The sequence below is a fragment of the Mugil cephalus genome, chromosome 6 (assembly GCF_022458985.1).
Source record: "Mugil cephalus isolate CIBA_MC_2020 chromosome 6, CIBA_Mcephalus_1.1, whole genome shotgun sequence".
In the NCBI taxonomy this organism is placed as follows: Eukaryota; Metazoa; Chordata; class Actinopteri; order Mugiliformes; family Mugilidae; genus Mugil; species Mugil cephalus.
The window spans coordinates 16804888-16826916 of record NC_061775.1 but is presented as its reverse complement, the minus strand read 5'-3'; the positions used below and the strand labels follow the sequence as shown (position 1 = coordinate 16826916).

The 22029-nt window shown below is 40.2% G+C and overlaps 1 protein-coding gene across 1 annotated transcript; it reads right to left on the bottom strand.

Annotated features, from left to right (window-relative positions):
- Positions 1–880: 880 nt before the first annotated feature.
- On the bottom strand, positions 881–21326 carry LOC125009815 (low-density lipoprotein receptor-related protein 8-like). Its single transcript, XM_047588030.1, has 13 exons — positions 20916–21326; positions 19540–19674; positions 16896–17273; positions 15067–15186; positions 14723–14848; positions 10518–10692; positions 7997–8212; positions 7697–7815; positions 7410–7549; positions 5774–5915; positions 5495–5668; positions 4644–4792; positions 881–3927 (listed from the first exon to the last, which is right to left on the bottom strand). The coding sequence occupies exons 1-13, from the start codon at positions 20974–20976 to the stop codon at positions 3898–3900; spliced, it is 1965 nt and encodes a 654-aa protein (XP_047443986.1). The 5' UTR covers positions 20977–21326; the 3' UTR covers positions 881–3897.
- Between the last annotated feature and the right edge of the window lie 703 nt (positions 21327–22029).

Here is a 22029-nt window from a genome sequence, read left to right as displayed (position 1 = left end):
TAAGGTTGTGACTCTTTGCCTTTTCTCTGCTTAAGTTATTTTTATTTTATATTGCTATAAGCACAACTTGCAGCTGAGGTTCGAAAGGTATGAATTCAAGCCAAAAATGTTAGTCTGCTCAAGTCGCTACAAGAAAAGACAGGAGACTGCTAAAGGGTTTATATCCTGAGAATAATGAAAGAATTATTTCACATGCCTCTCAGAGTAGGTGTAACTTTCAGTTTCTCCCCCGTGCGTCCAGCCTCACAACTCATCGTAACTAAACCTGACTGGGAAAGACGTGTAAGCAGGAGTTCAAACTATAAAAGTATATTACGCATATTAAAGTTTGAACGACAAGGATACCAAGCTTTAAATTATGATACAATGACTTTTTTATGACAGCTATAAGATCCTTCGACCATGAACCTTAAAGCATCACCAGGAGAAGATATTGCTATTTTAGGTGCTTGCATTTTACAGCAGCCTATAAAAACAAGCCATGAAGCAAGATAGCAAAGACAATAAAACTTAGGTTACTTTTATTGGGCAAAAGTTTAGTGTCTTATGTTGTATTCCCATGCCCAGATAGTGAGGACGTTGACAGAAAAACTTCCCACCAGGAAGCAGAAACTGAGGTTTCTGCTTCCTGGTGGGAATATTCCTTATCCATTACCCTCATACTGTCCTCCCTTGTTGACACTGCTTCTAATTTGGAAACTAACTGCTAAGTATAATTACGTCCACAAATATTTGATTTGTGCAGCAAGTCTGATGATCAAAATTATATATTTACATCAGGATTTATCTCAAATACAGACTCCCATTCCGGGAACTGTGATGGTATTTTATTGATGATAAGAGATGACAAGAAGTGACACAAATATTTGGCACAAATACATTAACCTATAGGGAACTCCCAGTTCCCATAAAAGTTCTTTATTTGATTAATTTACAACATTAAACAGTTTTAACCGATGTTAGGACAGCAACCGCAATGCCACCCAAAAAGAGACAAAACAAAAATAAATACCAGTCACACAGCTCGTCAGCTTCAGCACGCACTTAACAGGTTTCTCTCCCACAGAAATAGATAGTTGTCGGTTCATCTTTTCGTTGAGCATTTCACAAAAAGACTGAAAGTCTTACTATTAACACCAACCGTCTGAATGTACAATCAAAGCAAACAACCTCCAGGAAAAGTTTCATGAAAGAAAATATTCGTACCCACTATTGTACCAGTGTTGAAACGGCATGAAAACACCAGACAGAACAAACCCTTTCCACCTGTCTGCTCCCATTACAGTACAGCATTATCGTTTCTATATCTACAAATAATAAAAAAAATGTATAAAAGTAAAAAGTCTTGCCTTCCAACACTCCTAAATATCTACTAATTACAGTGTTATATCACATTTTTTGTATTAATTTTCTGGGAGTAGTACATACACACACACACGCATATATATTTATATATGGAGTGTAGGAGTGCTAGAAGGCAGGACTTTTTACTTTTGTACCTTTGGACAGTGTCTGCAAAGCTCTTTAATCCCCGTTTCCTCTCTTAACGCCAAGTTAACTACTTGTTGTGATGTCAGCAAAGGTTGCCAGTCATCCTGGTCATGGTAATCCAAAAAAGCGTTTTAAAGAGGCCACCGTACTTTTTGAGAAGACGTTTCCTCGCTTATCTGAGTAGCTTTTTCAGAGCCTGGGGGAAATCCAGGGTTAAAGAGGAAACTCTGTAGGAAAAAAACATCGGAAAGTTGCTTGACTTGTTTCAGAAGAGTCTCTCACTGACAATGGCTTTGTCAGAGTACCATTCGTAATGAAAAGTTTAGGGACAAACATCTTCTCAAAGCTCTATAAGTCCAGTTGCCTTTTTTTTTCCATTTTGTATTACTTGTTGTGTTGTCAGCCTAAAACGTGATTTGGGAGTAAGCAAACTAGTCTACTTACGAAACGCTTCAGCTATTATTTAGTATGAAATGAGCAAATACAGAAGTATGTAAATTACCTGACCACTATGCTTCACTGTCAGTTCTGCTTTCCAACCTCAGTGCATTTGCATTTAATGCAATGCATATGGGTTCAGTAGACGAAAGGCAACCTCGTTTAGTACTGCTTATTTTACTGTCTGACCTCTTATACTGACAAGAGCGTAAAAATACCTCCTGAAATACCAAAAGGCCAAGAAGAAAACCAAGAAAATTGTTAAATTGGTCAAGGGTTCTGATTCAGAAAATATATGCATGTATGTACACACACACACACACACACACACACACACACACACACACACACACACACACACACACACACACACACACACACACACACACACACACACACACACACACACACACACACACACACGCATATATATTTATATATGGAGTGTAGGAGTGCTAGAAGGCAGGACTTTTTACTTTTGTACCTTTGGACAGTGTCTGCAAAGCTCTTTAATCCCCGTTTCCTCTCTTAACGCCAAGTTAACTACTTGTTGTGATGTCAGCAAAGGTTGCCAGTCATCCTGGTCATGGTAATCCAAAAAAGCGTTTTAAAGAGGCCACCGTACTTTTTGAGAAGACGTTTCCTCGCTTATCTGAGTAGCTTTTTCAGAGCCTGGGGGAAATCCAGGGTTAAAGAGGAAACTCTGTAGGAAAAAAACATCGGAAAGTTGCTTGACTTGTTTCAGAAGAGTCTCTCACTGACAATGGCTTTGTCAGAGTACCATTCGTAATGAAAAGTTTAGGGACAAACATCTTCTCAAAGCTCTATAAGTCCAGTTGCCTTTTTTTTTCCATTTTGTATTACTTGTTGCGTTGTCAGCCTAAAACGTGATTTGGGAGTAAGCAAACTAGTCTACTTACGAAACGCTTCAGCTATTATTTAGTATGAAATGAGCAAATACAGAAGTATGTAAATTACCTGACCACTATGCTTCACTGTCAGTTCTGCTTTCCAACCTCAGTGCATTTGCATTTAATGCAATGCATATGGGTTCAGTAGACGAAAGGCAACCTCGTTTAGTACTGCTTATTTTACTGTCTGACCTCTTATACTGACAAGAGTGTAAAAATACCTCCTGAAATACCAAAAGGCCAAGAAGAAAACCAAGAAAATTGTTAAATTGGTCAAGGGTTCTGATTCAGAAAATATATGCATGTATGTACACACACACACACACACACACACACACACACACACACACACACACACACACACACACACACACACACACACACACACACACACACACACACACACACACACACACACACACACAAAGTCTGCAATATGCTGAAAGAAACTGTCAAAGCACTAAAAGAGGGAGTGTGTCAAGTGTTGCTTTTTTTCTAAGCTGTTTCAACATTTTGTCTAAAAGACTTTGAAAACAAAAATGTCAGAAATTCAGAATCAGCTCGGCGCTTGTTTAGTCTGATCAACAGTCCAAATGTTTCATGCTAAACAGATAATTTCAGTTCTAATCTAAACAGATTGTGCTGCCAGTAGTTAATCAGACAAGCTAATTGCTTGACAACAAGACATTAAACAATAAAGCATTTAACTGTTTTGTGTGGATATTTACAGAAGAAAAAAAAATCTGATTTGAATTCAATAACCGCAACTAACTTCTTTCCTTTTTATTTTTAGAGTAAACAAACAATATGTAATCTACGGTGCAGCTGCCAGGGCTGAAAGTAATACCCTTCTAAAGGGTGCTGACCGAAGGCCTCCCTCGCCTGGAATGAACTCAGATATTTACTCCTGAGTCTTTACTTAAGGGATTTAAACCTCTACAGGGAGTTGGGGCACAGACGGGTGATGAGCCGTGGTTTGTCTTCTTGTTGTCCTGTCAGCTTGAGTTCACTGCGGGGTTGGGACTTCGGCAGGAGAAGCCCGGTCAGCTGACCACCATCATTCATCATCCAGCTTAAGCAGAGTTTCCTGGCAGCGGAGAAAGCGCGGCTTAGTTGACATACTGTACACCATAAGCCAACGGTCTGCTGGAACCTGGTCAAGTGGTGTTTATCAGAGGCCACCAGAACACATTTTAAGAAGAGATCACAGAGGTATCCAACCGTCACTGGACAGGCCAGTGTTATATCGTCACGTACTTATTAGCCAAAATGTCTGATAGCATTTTCTCTTTTAATATGCAGACAGATACCCTCTCAAGATGAATAAGCTTTTATTTTGAGAGTCTAGCACGCGTCATTGCGTAACCATTTATATGTGTGTCACAGATATCATATCTAGTGTTTAGTGTTCCAGTGCGCGTGCACTCATACAAAAACTTTAAAGTCTTTTTCTAACAATTTCTATTTTAATGCTTTGTGTGTGTGCGCACATCCTGCAATTGTTGCTGAAATCTGGGCTTCTCTGCTTTCCTGCTTCCTCACAAAAAAACTCTTATATTATTACTGAACTTCCTGAACTGGCAGTGAGATAATGGAGGCACATTATAGTCAGCAATTAAAAAAAAAGCATGAAAGCATTATCTTGCCTGACACCTTCCTCTAAAACAGGAAAAACAACATCTCTGTAAAAAGAATTAATAATAATGTGGCAACACAAATGCCATGTTCTCTCCAAGCGGGAATAAACGTAACTGTGTTTGTGTGTGTGTGTGTGTGTGTGTCTGTGTGTGCACATTCTCTTGCCTTGACCAGATATGCGTTTGACCCCCGAATGACGAGCGGATCTCGGGACTCGTGGAGGGAGAAGCTCTGCGGCGTGAGGGACCTGGTGGGCCCGAACTCCTCTCTCCACCACCACAGAGAAATTCCCACAAGCAGCACACCGAGCAACACTGGCAAAGACACAAGAATTCATGGCTCTAGAGGGTACATGTTAAGTGGCTCACGTTGCCTTTCTGCATAGTGTCATCTCCTTTACCTCCTCTGAGACGACAAACACAACGTCAAAAAGTGAAGTTTAAAAACTAAATATGCAGTGTATGACTTCCTTATTTTACTTTAGCGGTCTGCACGTACATGTAGCGGAATCTCTGAATTAGCTTTATTTTTATTGTTTTTTAAAGTATATTTTTTGGGCTTTTTATTCCTTTATTTGAAAGCACAGTGGAGAGAGACAGGAAATGGGAGGCAGAGAAGAGGGGAATGAAATGCAGGGATTCGAACCGGGTAAACCCCAGCTTTATCTAATTTAACTTAAATGAATGAACTACAACAAATGTAGATGGCTGTATCCATGACTCGACAGTAAATGACCGGACAGACCTCAGGCTGCAATAAGAACATCCTTATCCGCCCTAAGTACATCCTCCTTGTCAAAGTAGCGACACATTAAACTCTTGCTGAGAAGCAGCCAGGAAAGTGTTATAAGGGAATCTCAGAGATGGCATTACATAAATATTTATCTTGTATAGTCATTTTAACTCGACCATCGACAAACTAAGCTGTCAGCAAACCACGCGTGTTTGCCTGGAGTTAAAAAGTGTGCTGATGAAATGGTTGATAAAAGCTAGCATGCTCGAGAAACAAGTTCTTACTGATAATAGATAGGATTCCCGGAATTGTCAGATCAGATAAAGCTGACATAGGAGCCGTGTTAGAGACGGAAGGAGTTTGCGGAAAACCACAGCTGAACCTCAGACTCTCAGGGAGCAGGTCGACGATGCACCCGTGCTGGCACACCGATCCCGGACGTCCACATGCGGACGACCCTTAGAAGAAGCACAATGGAGAGTCAGGAACCAGAGACTCTTCAAACTTACCCAGAAAATGATTTTTTTTTTCTCCTCCCCCCCGATTTCGATAACTAATCATACCGTTTGGTTGAAGAACGGGCTGAATGATGACCACACCGCCCGGTGAGGTGATGTCAGGCTGCAGGACTTGGAGGTCTCTCCCGTTGTGCTTGTTCGATCGGCAGATGGAGCGAGTAACTTCTTCACTCCAATACACAAATCCCTGAAGAACGACATGCAAACATGAGCATGTTTTTATGGATGCTTTTTTTTATTATTAAAAAAAATGGTAGTGTTTATTGCAGCACAAAAATCTCAGCTTATGCTGCAATCAGTTTGCAACAAAAGCTACAAAACAGCCAGGCATGACTAGCAACGTACCACAGAACATACATGATACACAACCATAATTGCATCATGACCTATACTCAGCCCTCATCTATGCATCCTTTATGCACACATCGTGCTGCTAATCAAACATTTACAATCGCCTTTTCAATACTGCTCGTCCGCTCATTAGTCGATGCTGTTCTCCTGTTTTGTGTAATGTCTTTTGCCTCCCGAGTGTATTGTACTGTCTGAACTGTATTGTTTGCATATTGCGCATAAGCTTGCACAGTCCCTTGTATCGTATTTAATCACATGTCTTCATGTAGCTCCAGGATCCTGGAGGAACGTCCTCATGTCTCACTATGTCCTGCACCTGCTACATATGACTGAAATGACAATAAAAAATAAATTAAAAAAAAAAACTCTTTGACCTTTTAAAGTGTCTTGCTGTTGGGTGTAGTCCTCAATTTAAAAATGAACTAGTGAAACAAACACGGCACATCCTCACCGATGGCGTGAAAGATGCAGTAGTATAGTATATTTGCATGTAAGTTCTCCTTATCACTTCACTGTTCCTTAAACAAACCACTTGTATATACTTACGTTCTGTTCAAGTTCATTGTGTATAACCGCTTCTGTCCTTTATTCTTCTTTATTCCGAAAGTCTAATTTACATTGTACGGTTTTTCTATTTTTTTTTTTTGTGCTTTGTCTTATACCGTTGAGCAAAGTGATCGAAGTCAAATTCCTTGTATGTGCACACATCCTTGACCAATAAAGTTCATTCTGATTCAAAATCACTTGCTCTCTGACATGTAATAGGAGGAATTTTACCATTTTGTACCTTTACACACACACACACACACACACACACACACACACACACACACACACACACACACACAGAACTTGAACTGTACGTAAATATATACTACTGCATCTTTCAAACCATCAGTGAGGATGTGCCGCGTTAAACCGGTTTGTTTCACCAGTTCATTTTTAAATTGAGGGCAGCGAGACACTATACGTACATTATGTGATAGTCATCTGAAAGGTTTTACTTGCTAGACAAGGAGAGAGGTCATTTATGGTGGCGGCTAAGGGAAACAGAAAGTAACTGAAGGGCGTCAGTGACATTTGCTTGTGTCTTGTATTGTCACACAATCATCAAGTGTGATTTCCCAGAAGATGAGTCAGATCATTTAGAGAGAAGTGTAGCTGTCAGCTAGACAACTTGTGAAAGTGAGTGTGCAGATCTTTCTGTTGTTATGTTTACAGACTGTCTTCGCTTAGCTTATTATACAATTATCAGAAAAGATTTTTCACAGTTTAGATCAGCCCATTAGTCACTAGATGACAGCACACAGACGCAGTGCGGTTGTCGTACCTCAAACACAGCCAGTCCGAATGATCGGTCCAGATAGCCGTTAGACTCCACCACCGTTTTGCGATGACGGCCTTCAAAATTTACTCTGGAGATGCTTCTCGTTCCCTGGTCATACCAATACAGCAGCTGGCGAGGCATATCTGGGAAGAAACAAATGTAGGAATGATAAACGTTGACATTCAAATTTACTCAACAGATGTGTGACAGCCCGCGCATTTACTTCGGCTGTGCACATGCATACTGTTCTGGTTTTATCAGATTCAGCGACGCAAGATTAAAAGACATACCGATGGAGAGGGCAGCAGGGTGATGTATGGATGCAGTGACCAGAGCGATCCTGTCCTGACCATCTAATCCAGCTTTCTCAATCTTTGGGGAGCTTCCACACTGAGCCCAGAAAAGAAGCCTGAAAAAAATAAAAGCACCCGAGTTTTGATATTCTTCTTATATTTTCTGTTGATTGCATCTGACACGTGTATTTTTTTAAAAAAAGTTTAAAGTTTTTAGTTTAACAGTTTGTGTTAAATATATCTTTTTTAGTCATAGCCATGTGTTAAAATAAAATATGAATGCCTGGATGCATCTACCCTCGGAGAGGATCTACAGCTACTGCAGAGGGTTTATCGAGTCCTCTGATGAGCTGATGCTGAACCGAACCGTCCAGCAGTGCGACGTTAATGGAGCCCCTCTCTATATTGGTCCAGTACAGAAGCCGGTGGATCCAGTTCAGGGCCAGGCTTGAAACTGAACCTCGGGCTTTCAGCACCAACTGCACTTCCGCCGGCTTTCCATCCATGGAGATCCTGAGAAACATCCAGAGGAGAAAACATTTCAACTTTATTCACAAAATGGATTTTTAAAGTTCTCTCCAGGACAATGAAAGGAGCCATATTTCAGTGGGTGGGCGTATTCATCATAACATTATGACCACCTTCCTAATATTGTGTAGGTCTCCATTGTGCCTCCAAAACAGTTGTGAATCATCAAAGAATGTACATGGACCTTCTGAGGTTGTCCTGTGGTGTCAGGATGTTGTTAGTGGGGGACTTTGGTTCCTATGGTTTGAGGGGAGGGGCCTCTGTAGATCAGACTTGTTCCACGTATCCCTCAGATAGTGTGTAGTGAATTAAGAGGCCAGGTCAACAACTTGTGCTGTTTTTTATGTTTTCTTAGTTGTTCCTAAACTGTTTTTGTGGCTGCATCCTGCTGGAGATGGGTGATGCCACCAGGGAGTGTGATTGCTGTGGGGTGGGGGTCCCCAGTCTGGTGTAGGTGGGTGGCACATGTCTAAAGAACATCCACAAGATTACCAGGTCCAAAAGTTTCCCCAGCAGAACACTGTATTATCACAAGATGGTCCATATTATTCACTTCTTATAGTGGTCATAATGTTGTGGCTGATAAGCGTTTCAAGCCGATTCAAGTTCAAGTTTACAGTCTGCCTATCCTGTCAGGATATCCTAAACTTAAGTCAACTATTGTCTCTGGAATCAAACTATTTGTTTTCTATGGATAAAACTGTTCAAAGAAACAGATTTCACTAAAGCCACTGCCTACACTTTAATGTTCACAACATGAGACGGAAAGTCATGAAAAGTCATTTTTTTTCTTTTTAGAAACAAACATGTGGTGGGAAAAAAATATGATGTTCAGATAAGCTGAACCAAACAGTTACACTGGAAACGGTCATTTTAAGAATAGTATTACATTATTATTTATTACTTAAATAATAAGATCTAGATGAGCATTCAGTCTCTGTGGGAATGTATAATCTTTTGAGATTTATGTGTAACTGCGAGTTCTTAAGCCCTTTAGTTGTAACCTCTGTTATTTTTATTTGTTTGTTTATTTTTAGTATTTTTGGGGGCTTTTTTGGCCTTTAATGGACAGAAGGGTGGAGAATTTCAGGAAATGGGGAGGCGAGGACACGTTCGACCAGGGCCGCCTGCCATGAGGACTGTAGCCTCAAGACATGAGGGAGGGTGTCTACTGAACTAACCTAACCTCTGCGTTATTAATGCATGACTGAAAAAGAAAACTGAAGTACAACATGGAGTTTAAGGCGCCCACACACCAGTCTGGGTTGTCCCGTGTCTGCGTGGTGAAGAACCACACAACGGAAACATGTGTGCACATGTTTCCATTGTGTGCACACAGCGGTATATGCTCACAGTTGACAAGGAAGTCATGATTGCATCATTGCAGCTGAAGCCCAAAGTCATTATTAAACATGTGAGCACTAGGATATCAGCTTTCTTCTGCTTGCATTTGTTGTTCCACCATTTTTTGAGTCCATGCAAGTGTATTTATTATTTACTCATTTACAGCATGGTGCCATTACGTGCACACGGTATGTACCATGTTGTGTTTATGAAATTCATGAGGTTTTAAGTTGTATTTATTCTATTTTCAGACAAAGCTTTTTGTGCCGATCCTGGTTTTTAAGCATTCTGTTTAAAGTTAAAAGGCGCTGCGTCTTTTTTTGTCAGGTAAATTTCAGTCTCCACTTCCTGATTCACTTTGAACAATGGCGACTGAAGCATTCAGCGAAATTTGTGGCGAATTTTGCTGCCATTTTGCCTGACACGAATCCTACAAATGTCTGCATCTCCAAACCTTCTCAGTTAACGTTACAGATTCTCCACTGAACCAAAACAATTCGCATATTGCAGAGTTGGAGAAGCATCCGGAAATACCAAAGTGTAAACATGCTACTACCAAGCGCACCAATCATAGCTCGTGTGATATGTGTGTAGTCACAATTTGGGGGAGGTGCACATCAGTTACGGCGTTGTCGCCTCTGCGTCAACTTAACACAGAAGTATAAACCTCCTTTGAGTCTTTGGCATGGTTTTGGTGGTTACACACACACATACACAAAGAAGTATTCATTTATTTATTTTTTAAAAAAACATCCCTTGGAAACAAAGGCAGAAAATGATATCTGGGTTATCTTTAGAATAAATACATGTACAAATAATGTTTAAATGGAGCTGCAGGCATCACATCTTATGAGAATCACATTGTTATTATTTAATTTGCTATATACTGAGAAGTATTTATTCCACTAGGGGATGAATAAAGGATTATTTTATCTTTCTTTGTTACCTGTATATGGAGCCTTCTCGCCCTCTTGGGGCCCAGTACAGTGTGTGGTTGGAAGATGCGGCCGCCACGGGCCCCTGCCCTGGTAAATAAGCCACCACTTCCTTGTATTCAGTTCCAGTGATGGTTGTTCTTTGTATTCCTTGGTCTGTGGTGAAAACAAGCTGAGCCTCATCCCCTGGAAGGACACACCCACACACAAAAAAACAAACAAAAAAAACAAACACTTCACTGACCAGTCACTTTATTAGGTACACTTTTCTAGGAAAAGGTTAGACCCCCTTTTGCTTTCAGAACTGCCTTAATTCTTGGTGGCATACTTTCCTCAACATTCCTCAGAGATTTTGGTCCGTATTGACGTTATAGCATCAATTGCTGCAGATTTGTCGTCTGCTCATCTATGATGTGAATCTCCTGTTCCACCACATTCCAAAGGTTCCTCTATTGGATTGAGATCTGGCGACTGTGGAGGCCATTGGAGTACAGTGAACTCGTCACGTTCAAGAAACCAATTTAAGAGGATATGAACTTTGTGACATGGTGCATTATTCTGCTGGAAGTAGCCGTCAGAAGATGGGTACACTGCGGTCATAAAGGGATGGACATGGTCAGCAACAATACTCAGGTAGGCATTGTGTGGCATTTAAACCATGCTCAGTTTGTACTATGGGGCCCAAAGTGTGGCAAGAAAATATCCCCCACACCATTACACCACCACCACGAGCCTGAACCGTTGATACAAGGCAGGATGGATCCATGCTTTCATATGTTTACGAGACTCTTCAGGCCAGGCAACATATTTCCAATCTTCTATTGACCAATTATGTTGAGCCTGTGTGAACTTTAGTCTCAGTTTCCTGTTCTTAGCTGACAGGAGTGGCACCCGGTGTGGTCTTCTGCTGCTGTAGCCCATCTTCTTCAATGTTGTGCGTTCAGAGATGTATTCTGCATTCCTTGGTTGTAACGAGTGGTTATTTGAGTTACTGTTGCCTTTCTATCATCTCCAACCAGTCTGCCCATTCTCCTCTGACCTCTCACATCAACAGGACATTTTCGTCACTGGATATTTTCTCTTTTTCAGACCATTCTCTGTAAACCCTAGAGATGGTTGGGTGTGAAAATCCCAGTAGATCAGCAGTTTCTGAAATACTCAGACCAGCCCATCTGGCACCAAGAACCCAACTACGTTCAAAGTCTCTTAAATCCACTTTCTTCCCCATTCTGAGGCTCGGTTTGAACTTCAGCAAGTCTTGTCTTCATGACATCTACATGAATAAATACATTGAACTGCAGCCACGTGATTGGCTGATTAGCTATTTGTGTTAACAAGCAATTGAACAGGTGTACCTAATAAAGAGGCCATTTGACTGTATGTTCTGTGGTATGTTGCTAGTCATGCCTGGGTTTTGTAACTTCTGTTGCTTGCTGTATAAGCAGCATAAGCCAAGATTCATGTGCTGCAGTATACCCAAAAAAACAAACATGGGCATCCATTATCTCCTTAAAACTACATTAAATCATTCTTCTGGGATTTTTTTTGGAGTTAAGACGTTACTCGGTCTATCTGCCGATCGAACACGTACAATGGAAGAGACCTCCGAGTCCTGCAGTCTGGCCAGTGAATGTATTCTTCATAGAAAGAGATGTTCTGAGAAAAGCTATGATGGCACACTGTGAGATAAAAGAGTAACTGCAAAAGTTAGTTTCGTCCTTTTCCTAAAAATTTACTCTAAAAGTGGATGTAGTATCTCAGATGATGTAATGAATTTATTTGATTAATAAAATTGAGCACCAACACATGAGCTGCTCTCAGTGTTTAGTGGCATGAAAAGGCCCTGAAAGGAAAAACAAACCAGCCAAGTCGACTGTTGATGTAATCAGTGGGAGTGTATAGAATTTCTGGCTCATGGTGCTGTATCTGCACAAATATATTTGTGTCAGAAAAACACATAATTGCTGACCAAATAGAAAGTAGGACACGGGATAGCACAGCACAATTGAAATCCAAATAGACAATGAGACTTCCAATGATAACTTAGAATCATGTTGAATAAATATCTCCAGTCAACTGACAGATTTCAACAAATGTTTGCACAGCCACAATCACAATCACGATTTAGTGTAGTTTTAAGGAGATAATGGCTCGAGCATCACACAATTCTATGAGCGCATTTAACGCACAACACAGCATAAACCTGGCTCGTGATACTGTTATCTCCTAATAGAATTTGACTTCTTGGTCAAATAGCACAGTTGCATGTGAAGCACTGTGCCCATGTTTTGAAGTACTTTAGATTATCATCTCCTACTGAATGGCATCATGAAGGTGCCTGATTGGTCCCAAAATAATTCTTCAGCAAATGACCATGAGACCAACAGGCCTTAAAAACCTTCAATGACAAAAAACAAAGATTCCCCGAAGCCCATCTGACCACCACTGAGCCTGGTCTCTCAGCATCATGGAGTCACTGAGCACAAAACCATATTAAGGGCAGCCTTCAATGACAAAAAACAAAGATTCCCCGAAGCCCATCTGACCACCACTGAGCCTGGTCTCTCAGCATCATGGAGTCACTGAGCACAAAACCATATTAAGGGCAGAGAGTCCTTTGGTCATTTTCATTCCATGAAGACCACTTCTGGTCAGACTTCGCCAAATAGTAGATGGGTGTACCAGGGTCCCACTGGTTTATGCCACTTCTGAGCTGATGGCTCTGCTGGACATCTTCCGATTTCGATGGGAAATAAGCTTGATGTGCTTTTCATGAAAAGTTTCCTTGGCCGACCACTGCATCTACGATCCTACAAAACCCTTGACTGGTATGAAGACAAAGTGGAGCGACACCAAATAACGATGCAACTCAACTTAGATTTTGCTTTTGTATTTACATTTGTATTTTTGAAAGAATTCCTAGCTTACAGCATTTTTTCCCATGTACATACACACATGTATATCTCCATTGGTCATTCAGAGGTGAATTTACTGGTGTGTTTTGGATCATTGTCTCGCATCTAAACCCAAGTGCGTTTCAGTTTCATGGCTGGACAATCTCTTTCAGGACTTTTTGTTATAGACAGCAGAATCCATGGCTCCATTTATCACAGCAAGTCTTCCAGGTCCTGAAGCAGCAGTTGGTATGATGTTCTTTTCCTGAAATACTGCATTACTTTTACACCAGATGTAGTAGGACACACCTTCAAAGAAGTTCAACATTTGTCTTATCAGTCCACAGGACACAAGTCTTGGTGATCATCAACACATTTTCTGGCCAAACTGAGATGAGCCTTTATGTACTTTATCGCTCGGCAGTGGTTTTCATCTTGAACTCTGCCATGCAGGCCATTTTTGCCGAGTCTCTTTGGTGGAGTCATGAACACTGACCTTAACCGAGGCAAGCGAGGCCTGCAGCTCTTTGGATGTTGTTGTTGTGGGGTCTTTTGTGACTTCTTGGATGAGCCATCGCTGAGCTCTTGCGGCCCCTCCTGGGAAGGTTCACCACTGTTCCATGTTTTCACCATTTGGTTTGCTGGAGTCCCAAAGCTTCATTTAAAAACTTCATTTTGTGTTTAGTTGTGTTATCTTTGTTTTATAGTTAAATTTGTTTGATGATCTAGAACATTAAGGTGTGACAAACGTGCAAAAGAAAAACAAATCAGGAAGGGGGCCAACACTTTTTCAACACCACTGTATATGATACGACTTAAATATCTTCCAGTAAATAAAAGATATCTATCCATCCATCCAGAGTAGAAATATCATTAAGCCATGTCATCCATCCATCCACGAAAGAAGAGAAATATAGCTAAAGTCATGTGTGTTTCTGGTTAAAATCAAAACCTGGCAAATATAGATGTTTTGTAAAAGGCATAAGATATAGTATTAAGCTTCAGGCAAAACATACAGAGGAACTGCATCACAAACCAGATTAATCAATGTTTGGTTTAAATAGTCACCAAGTAACTACAAATGAGGCCTTAACATATGCCTGATGCAAGCGGAGATAAACGCCCAGGTGGACATGATGGAGGAAGAAAAAATTCTATTTACTTTTATGGTATGATAGCAGGCTGTCTGTTAATCATTAGCTTGTATATAATGTTGAGAACTATACAACATGAAAGTCCAGATCCGACCGCTGGGCTTGAAACTGTGTTTGTTTCGTGTTATTGCTGCCAGTGGCCAGTCAATGACATACTTTGCCGCTTACCTTTGGCCTTGCATTCTCCTGTAGTTGGATCCACGTCATAGCCTTCGAGGCAGCCACATGCGAAGCTGCCGTTTCTGTGAACACACAGCTGATCACAGAAGTCACTCTCCAGGCATGAGTCAACCTCTAAATGAAACGACAAAGGTTTCTCAAGGACACGGGGAATGTGCAGCCATTTTTGCAAGGAATGGCGACTGTAGGTCAGTTAGTTACACGTAAACTTGACTCTGCTTGGTTGATTTGTAATGGCATTTAAAAAAACAAAAAAAAAAAAAAACAACCCAACTTTCAGGACAATGAGGCCCACGGCAGGAGTCAACATGACGTATCGGGGTGCAGCTTACCCTCACAGCGACTGTCCTCCACCAGCCTCATGTTGTCGGGGCATTTGCAGAGAAAACCCATGGGCAGGTCCTCACAATGATGAGAGCAGCCGCCATTATTGACCTGGCACTCGTTCTGGTCTGAAAGATAAGACATGAAATCAGCAGTGGTCACAAAGCCACTGTATACAATATTAATGAGTTATTAATTAATGAGTGCAATGACTTTTTATTACCTAGTGTGCCAGTAATAACGATTAAAACATGAAACGCCGTAATGTTGTATTCAATAGCACAATAGCCATAAAAAAATAAATATAAATATATATATATATATATATATATATATATATATATATATTTAAGAAACCAATTTGAGATGATAAGAGATTTGCCTCTCCCATCCCTTCGTATTATAATTACTTAATCCAAAACCCGGAACAGTTAGACGTTTGTCGTTAACAGTTGGCGGGCAGAGATAAAGATCATGATTGACAGCAACAAACAGTGCCAATCCTTAGTCGAGATTGTTTTGACAACTGTTGAGTTTCATTATTATATATGATCTTATCTGGGATTTAACTACTAAACGATTAAAAACTGTGAAAAGTGAAAAGAAAAGTGTTGAGAAAGGAATTCGATTAAACACCAGTATTTTTTTCTCTTTTTTTTGTGTAAATCTGCCAGTGAAAGGGAGTTGTTGTGATCTATGTATGATTAGTCATGCAGAAATATGTTGCATGTGTCACATTTGGGGAAAAGGGTTCCATCCCCACAATGTCATGCAAGGGAGTGTCTGGCTTTAGGCCACACTCCATGAGCGTCCAGTGAAATGTTCTGTAGACGACACATAAATCAAAAGCAAGCTGTAATTATATAATTCCTTGGGCAACCAGGTGCATGATTAAAAGTGATGTTTGGCAGTGATAAAACAGGCTGTAAAAAAAAAAAAAAAAGTACATCAAAGACAACTGTAGGTTGGACTCTGCAACGACGGGCTGTTGTTGAGATCACTACAGCAGAGAAGAATAATGTGATGGTTTTATATAGCACTTTTTCCATTTATTTATTTTTCTCCTGCTTAGATGATCGACTACTGAGGTAGTTTACCACCACCAGGGAGGTGACTGCGTCAGCAAATGAAGAATGTATTCAACTGTAAAAAAGTGCTATATAAAACCATCAGACTTATGTTTAGCAGGATATGTGTAGGGAGTGTGTAGGAATCTCTCAGTAAAGTAACAAGCAGCACTATGCTGTCCTCTGCTGGATGGACAGCAGAACATCAGCACAAAAAAAACTGCATCGTACTGTATGAGTATTTTAATAAAAATAAATAAATAATAAAATAGAAATGAGAATACTTACTCACTTAATACTTAGAATACACAATTTACACCCACAAAAATAAAATAAAATTAATAAATCAACTATTACTGAATGCTACTGTTTGCTACACGCTATGCCACATACAAGTGTCTCCTCACCAATTCTGGGCCATGAGGTGCAAAAGGTGCCTCGTTTTGTTTACTGATAAGAGTCATCTTTAAACTACTGTCACAAAGAAACAAGACCATTGTCTTAAATATTACTGCAGAACTAGGATTTTCCTTAGAAAGTCTCGACTGAACATGAAATGCCATTGCATAAAATCTAGTCTTTCTTTTCTTCCAACAGAAAACTATGTTGCAACTCAGATAATAATTCAAATAATGAACATTTCTTTGGATTAAATGTCTATTAAATTGATGCTTTTGCTCCACTTTATGTATACAAAAGATTCAAAAAGTGAAGTGACATATCAGTAGGAGTATCTCTCCATGAGATTGCGGCCTCATCACGTCACTCACCACAGTTGTCTTCGTCGCTGCCATCGGAGCAGTCCGGCGAGTGGTCGCACCTCCAGCTCTGGAGGATGCAGTGCCCGTCTCCGCACCGAAACTCGGATGCTGCACATGGCAGAGGAGTCTGTGCACGGGGTCGGGCTAAAGCGCACGACTCCTTGGTCTCGTCTCGTCCATTTCTGCAGTCGGCCCTTCCGTCGCAGAGCTTGCTTCTGGGCAGGCAGGCGTCTGAGGGCCCGCAGGAGAAGGAACCAGCGGTGCAGTTGTGACAGGAGGCCTCGTCGCTCCCGTCGCTGCAGTCGTCCACGCCGTCGCACAGGAGACGTGTCGATATGCAGCGTCTGCTGTGGCAGGCAAATTCACCTTCCTTACACCACACATGGCCTTTTAAAAGGCACGGCGAAAAGTAAAGAGCAAAAGAAAAAGAATAGAGAACCATATATGTGATCTGGAACCAGCAACAAATCGATCCATCATCTATCCACTGTGCTGACGTACTCTGATTTAAAAGTTTGTTGTTTTTTTCTTACACACTGCTGTTGTGTGAAAGACAAGCATATTTGGGCAAAGCTAGAACAAATTCCTTTCAAATGTGCTTTTTACATTAACAAAAGGAAAATACTGAAAAAGAGACATTCATACTTTGTACCCTGTTGATCAGAGAAGCTCTGAAAATCAGAAAGATGTATAATTCAATTCAATTTTTATTTATATAGCGTCAGTAACGATACAAATTGTCTCAAGACGCTCTACAAGAACTTGCCTGAAACCTCCAGAGCAAGCTTGAAGGCGACGGAGGCAAAGAAAAACTCCCTTTAAACAGGAAGAAACCTTGAGCAGGACCCAGCTCGCATGGGGGGGGGGGGGGGGGGGTAGAGGAAGTAGCGAAGAGCAGGAAAAACAAGATAAACCAACTTCCATCACTTCTTCATCCGGCTGAAGGAAACACGGAAAGGAAGGAAACGATTTTGCAACAGGGTCTTAACTGATGATGAATTCTGCCCCTCTTCTTTGCTACCCCACCTTTCAATTTTTGGTTGTTTTGGACGCATAACAAAATGTGAGGAAGTTATAGTACATTAAATATGGGCTCAACATAAAGGATCTATGCTTTAATTTGAGGCCATTCACATCCACATTGGAGAAAAGACATCTTGAAGTCACAGTTCCCTTTTTGAAGAGGCATAGGAGTGATTCAACAAATTAACACAGCCATAAATTAAATTACTTTTTTTGTTTTTAAAAGCACTTTGAAGAGAATGCTTTGCAGCCAGTGGCCACTAGGAGTCTGGGACCCATGGAGATTTTTAAAGCATGGGTTTCTTCATACGAGATCCTTGGCAAGGCCTTTACTGCAGCATTCCTTCTGCCTTTGGTTTTGTCTTCAGCAAGTAAAATGCAAATCCACATATTATATTAACCTGTACTGTTCTGTTTTATTCAGAAAGACAATTTAGATAGTTTTCTTTCTCTCATTTATTAATAATCTTTTTAATTCCCTCGAGCACAGACAGTTAGCTCTTCATTTCCAACGGCTAAAAAGCAGAAAGTAAAACTCCACCTCCCTTTTCCTGGATGGCCGTCAAACCACAGCTTCCAGGTTTCGGGTTGTTTTAAACAACACAGACGCGATTCATACCTGCTGCTTGACTCACAGCAGCAGTGCTTATTATGTTTAATACCTGAAATCGTGCTCAGTCCTTTCACAAGCTTTCCCTCATGTGTTTTTCTGTTGAACCCTGAAGATTATGTTTCACACTGAACATTAAGCCCCTTTGGAATTCGATATCAAAAGGTCGAAAGACGGCGGTGGGATTAGGTAGTTTAGATGATCTCAAATGACAGTTTCCCACGCAGTCAGGGAACGGAGAGGATTTGCACCATTTTTTTTTAAAAATGTGTAAAATTTAAAATAAAGCAAATTAGTATTTCTGATTATATTCAATAGCATTTGTTTAAAATCAAAGTTTTCAAATATTTGCTTTCAGGGTTAAATTTCAAAGCAGATTAAACAGACCTCTGGTTTAAAAATAAGTTGTAATGAGTATAAACTTTTGACTATTGACATGGTCTCAACATGTTACCAACAATAGGGACGAAGTTGGGAAAAATCCAGGAATCAATTGGACTTCAAGCATAGCATTTTAGTTGCGTAAAGACTGGATGTTATCTGTCTCTAACTACTGTTTTTAAATATAAGACAAGATAATACATATGATACAATCACTTAAGATAATTTAAGATCAGATCAGATTAAAAAAAAAATCAGACAGTGGGAAAATGTGGGAGAACTGTTAAAAAAAACAATCAGCAGACGTACTTATAAAATCCTTCAATCAGCATCAATAACTCACAGAAAAGCTGAGGTGTGTTCCAACTCTTCATAGTGGGATTATTTTTTTCATGGTGGGTCACATTCTTCTGTTGAACTCTGTACTGACCTTATTTCTATGGTCTGTTTCCTTGTATAAATCGCATTCTTACACAGTTTCTTATCATATTTATGTTTTTTCCCCCCACATATATTTTCAAAAACTCAAATTCCAACATTGTCTGTGCTGCTGAAGAAAAAAAAAAAACAACAACAACAACACACTCATCAGGCCCAAAGCTGTGTGCACGTGGGTGCGCTTGTCGACGTCGTACTCACTACAGTGACGCTCGTCTGATCCGTCCTCACAGTCCGCGTGTCCGTCGCACACGTTCAGCTTTGAGATGCACGAGCCATCGGTGCACTTGAAATCCAGCTGCTGGTGGCAGGACGGAAGAGAGTGACCGACAGCACCTGAAACACAGACAGTTGTCGAAGCTGACGAACTCTGGCATGTCATGATTTGCGAGGACGAACTATTTTGGCTTTTACACATTTTAAAATCACACACTAGTATTGTCATGTGGTGACACAAGAAGGGGACTGAAAGTGTGAATGGACAAAAATCAATATTTTTGCAGGTTCACAAAAACTCTAAACATTACATTTTATTCTACTGATAGTTTCAAAGTGATAAATGTTACAAACGGAAAATAATTCAATGGGCGACACACAAAAATAAACCGAGTGTGCAATTTGACCATTTATTTCCTAAACAAGACGCCAGGTGGCATTGGGCAATATTCCTTCTTTACTTGTTAAGTATTCCACCTCACCTCATTGAAATTACGAAACTCTTACATTGTTGGGTCGCTGCCAGAAAAAAAAAAAAAAAAAAGAAAGAAAAAAAGAAAAAAAAAACGTGCTTAATGGAGTCGAATTTCTAAGTTTCTTGTTTTGTTTTGTTTGTTTGTTGATCCAGTGTTTGCCAAGAAGTCAGTGAATGTCGTCTTTCTAACTCAGGTCACTCAGTTCTGCAAACAGCTGTCTTCTGGTTGTCTGGAGGCCCAGGTGAGATCGTGCTTTCTAAGGGGCAGCCTTACAGTTTATACAACTTATAGGTGCGGCCTGCAAATTTTGTAACGGTTGGCCTCTGTATTAGGCAGAACCACACACTTAATTTTTTTATTAATCCATCCTTAAAACGTAGTTGTGTTCTTTGGCATTCAATATGCTGTTTAAGCGTTGACTGTGTATTCATGTGTTTTACATTTTTTTTTTTTTTTTACATGCTTTGACTGTTCTGTACAACACTTTGGTCGACAGTCGTCGTTTGTACACGTGCTTTATAAATAAACTGCCATAGACATCATTTAGTTTGAATTCTTTGAATTTGAATCGACAGGCTTGGGCATTCATTCAACTAAAATATGCAATGTATCTTAGAGTTCGTTTAGGTTGCAACAGCCCGGCTTCCTATAGCGTTTCGTATTTTTTGGCAACGTTTAAACCGTAAAAAAAAAAACAAAAAAAAAAACCTCGACTCACAGACCAAACTTGCTGTAGTTTCCACTGTAAACACACTTCATTCAAAGTGACGTGCGCTAGGCTCGACTGCAAACTTTCAGTCCGTGCAAACGTTTATTCAGAAATGACACCGAATACGTGCAGAAGAGTAGTTGCACACGTGCATGTGAATTATTCTCGCATCCTACCTCGAATATGAAGGCAGACGAGAGGCGCGAAGAGGAGAAATAAAGATTCAAGGTGTCCCATGCTCAATGTCCTCCGCGGCTGAGAGGAAAACGTGACGCGGAGAGATGACGTAAGCGCCGCCCCTGACAGTTTGCTCTTTGTGAATTTACTGTTTGTGGATGAAAGGTTTCGCCTCCAACTACTTCGGTTTGTTGCTAATGTTACTTGCAAAATCCCCGTCTTAAATATGTCTTTGAGAAATTAACCATCTGGCGGGCGTTAAATACAAACCACATTATTATTATTAAATGATGTAACATAGAGAGACCAGATACGGGTAGAAATTAATGGCAAAGCTGCTCAAAAGAGAGACGCTGCGTAAAACTGCTTTTCTTTTTAATTATATCTGGTCTAACGCTCAATATTCTAAATTATATGGCGTGCGCATAACAAACGTATTGTGCTTACCTTTTAAAATCTTAGTTAACAGATGTATTTAAATTTCTGCACAGCTGTTTCCAGTCGTGTTTGCTGATTAGGCCTCCTCTTACACATTATTAGAGACACGTGTGCAATCTGTTGCAGTCCAATGTCATACATTTTAGTACTTTTGAGGTTTGTTGATATTCATAAGCTGTTGAACTACAACAGAATGAAAGTGAGAGTCCTGACACTATTAACTAAATAAAAAAATCAAACAAATCATCTGTGTATATGTGTTTAAGATTACATTTAAGTCTTACCTTCTGGGGCAAAACAAAAATGGGAATAGGAAAATCTATATTAAATATTAAGAGGTGCAAAACAGCTCGTCTGTAAACAGTACATGGTCCAAAGAAATCCTCAAACATCTTGTTACTTTTTGTTTAGCATTTTCTTTAACTTCATAAGAGATTTAGATTTGGGTTTAGGTATATTTAAATTTCAAATAACAGCACATTTAATTATGCGTGATGCGCAACATCCAGAAGGTAATGGGAGTCTAATAGTGCAGTTTACAGTCTGCCAGTCAATTAAATGCAGTGTCCCGTTAATGAAGTTAAAAGTGTATTCTCCCACAAATCGGGACATGTGAACACAGTTCAGTTAAGCTCTCTGTGAGGCTGAACTGTCTCGTGTGGACGAAGAGTAGGC

Bases quoted from the DNA above. Each gene is read 5' to 3' on its own strand.
- LOC125009815 (XM_047588030.1), bottom strand. From the start codon at position 20,976: ATGGGACACCTTGAATCTTTATTTCTCCTCTTCGCGCCTCTCGTCTGC. The intron at 14,849-15,066 runs GTAAGCTGCACC...CGTTTCATTTAG, and splicing joins GGAGGACAGTCGCTGTGAGG to AGGTTGACTCATGCCTGGAG. The intron at 10,693-14,722 runs GTAAGCGGCAAA...GTGTCCTTCCAG, and splicing joins AGGAGAATGCAAGGCCAAAG to GGGATGAGGCTCAGCTTGTT.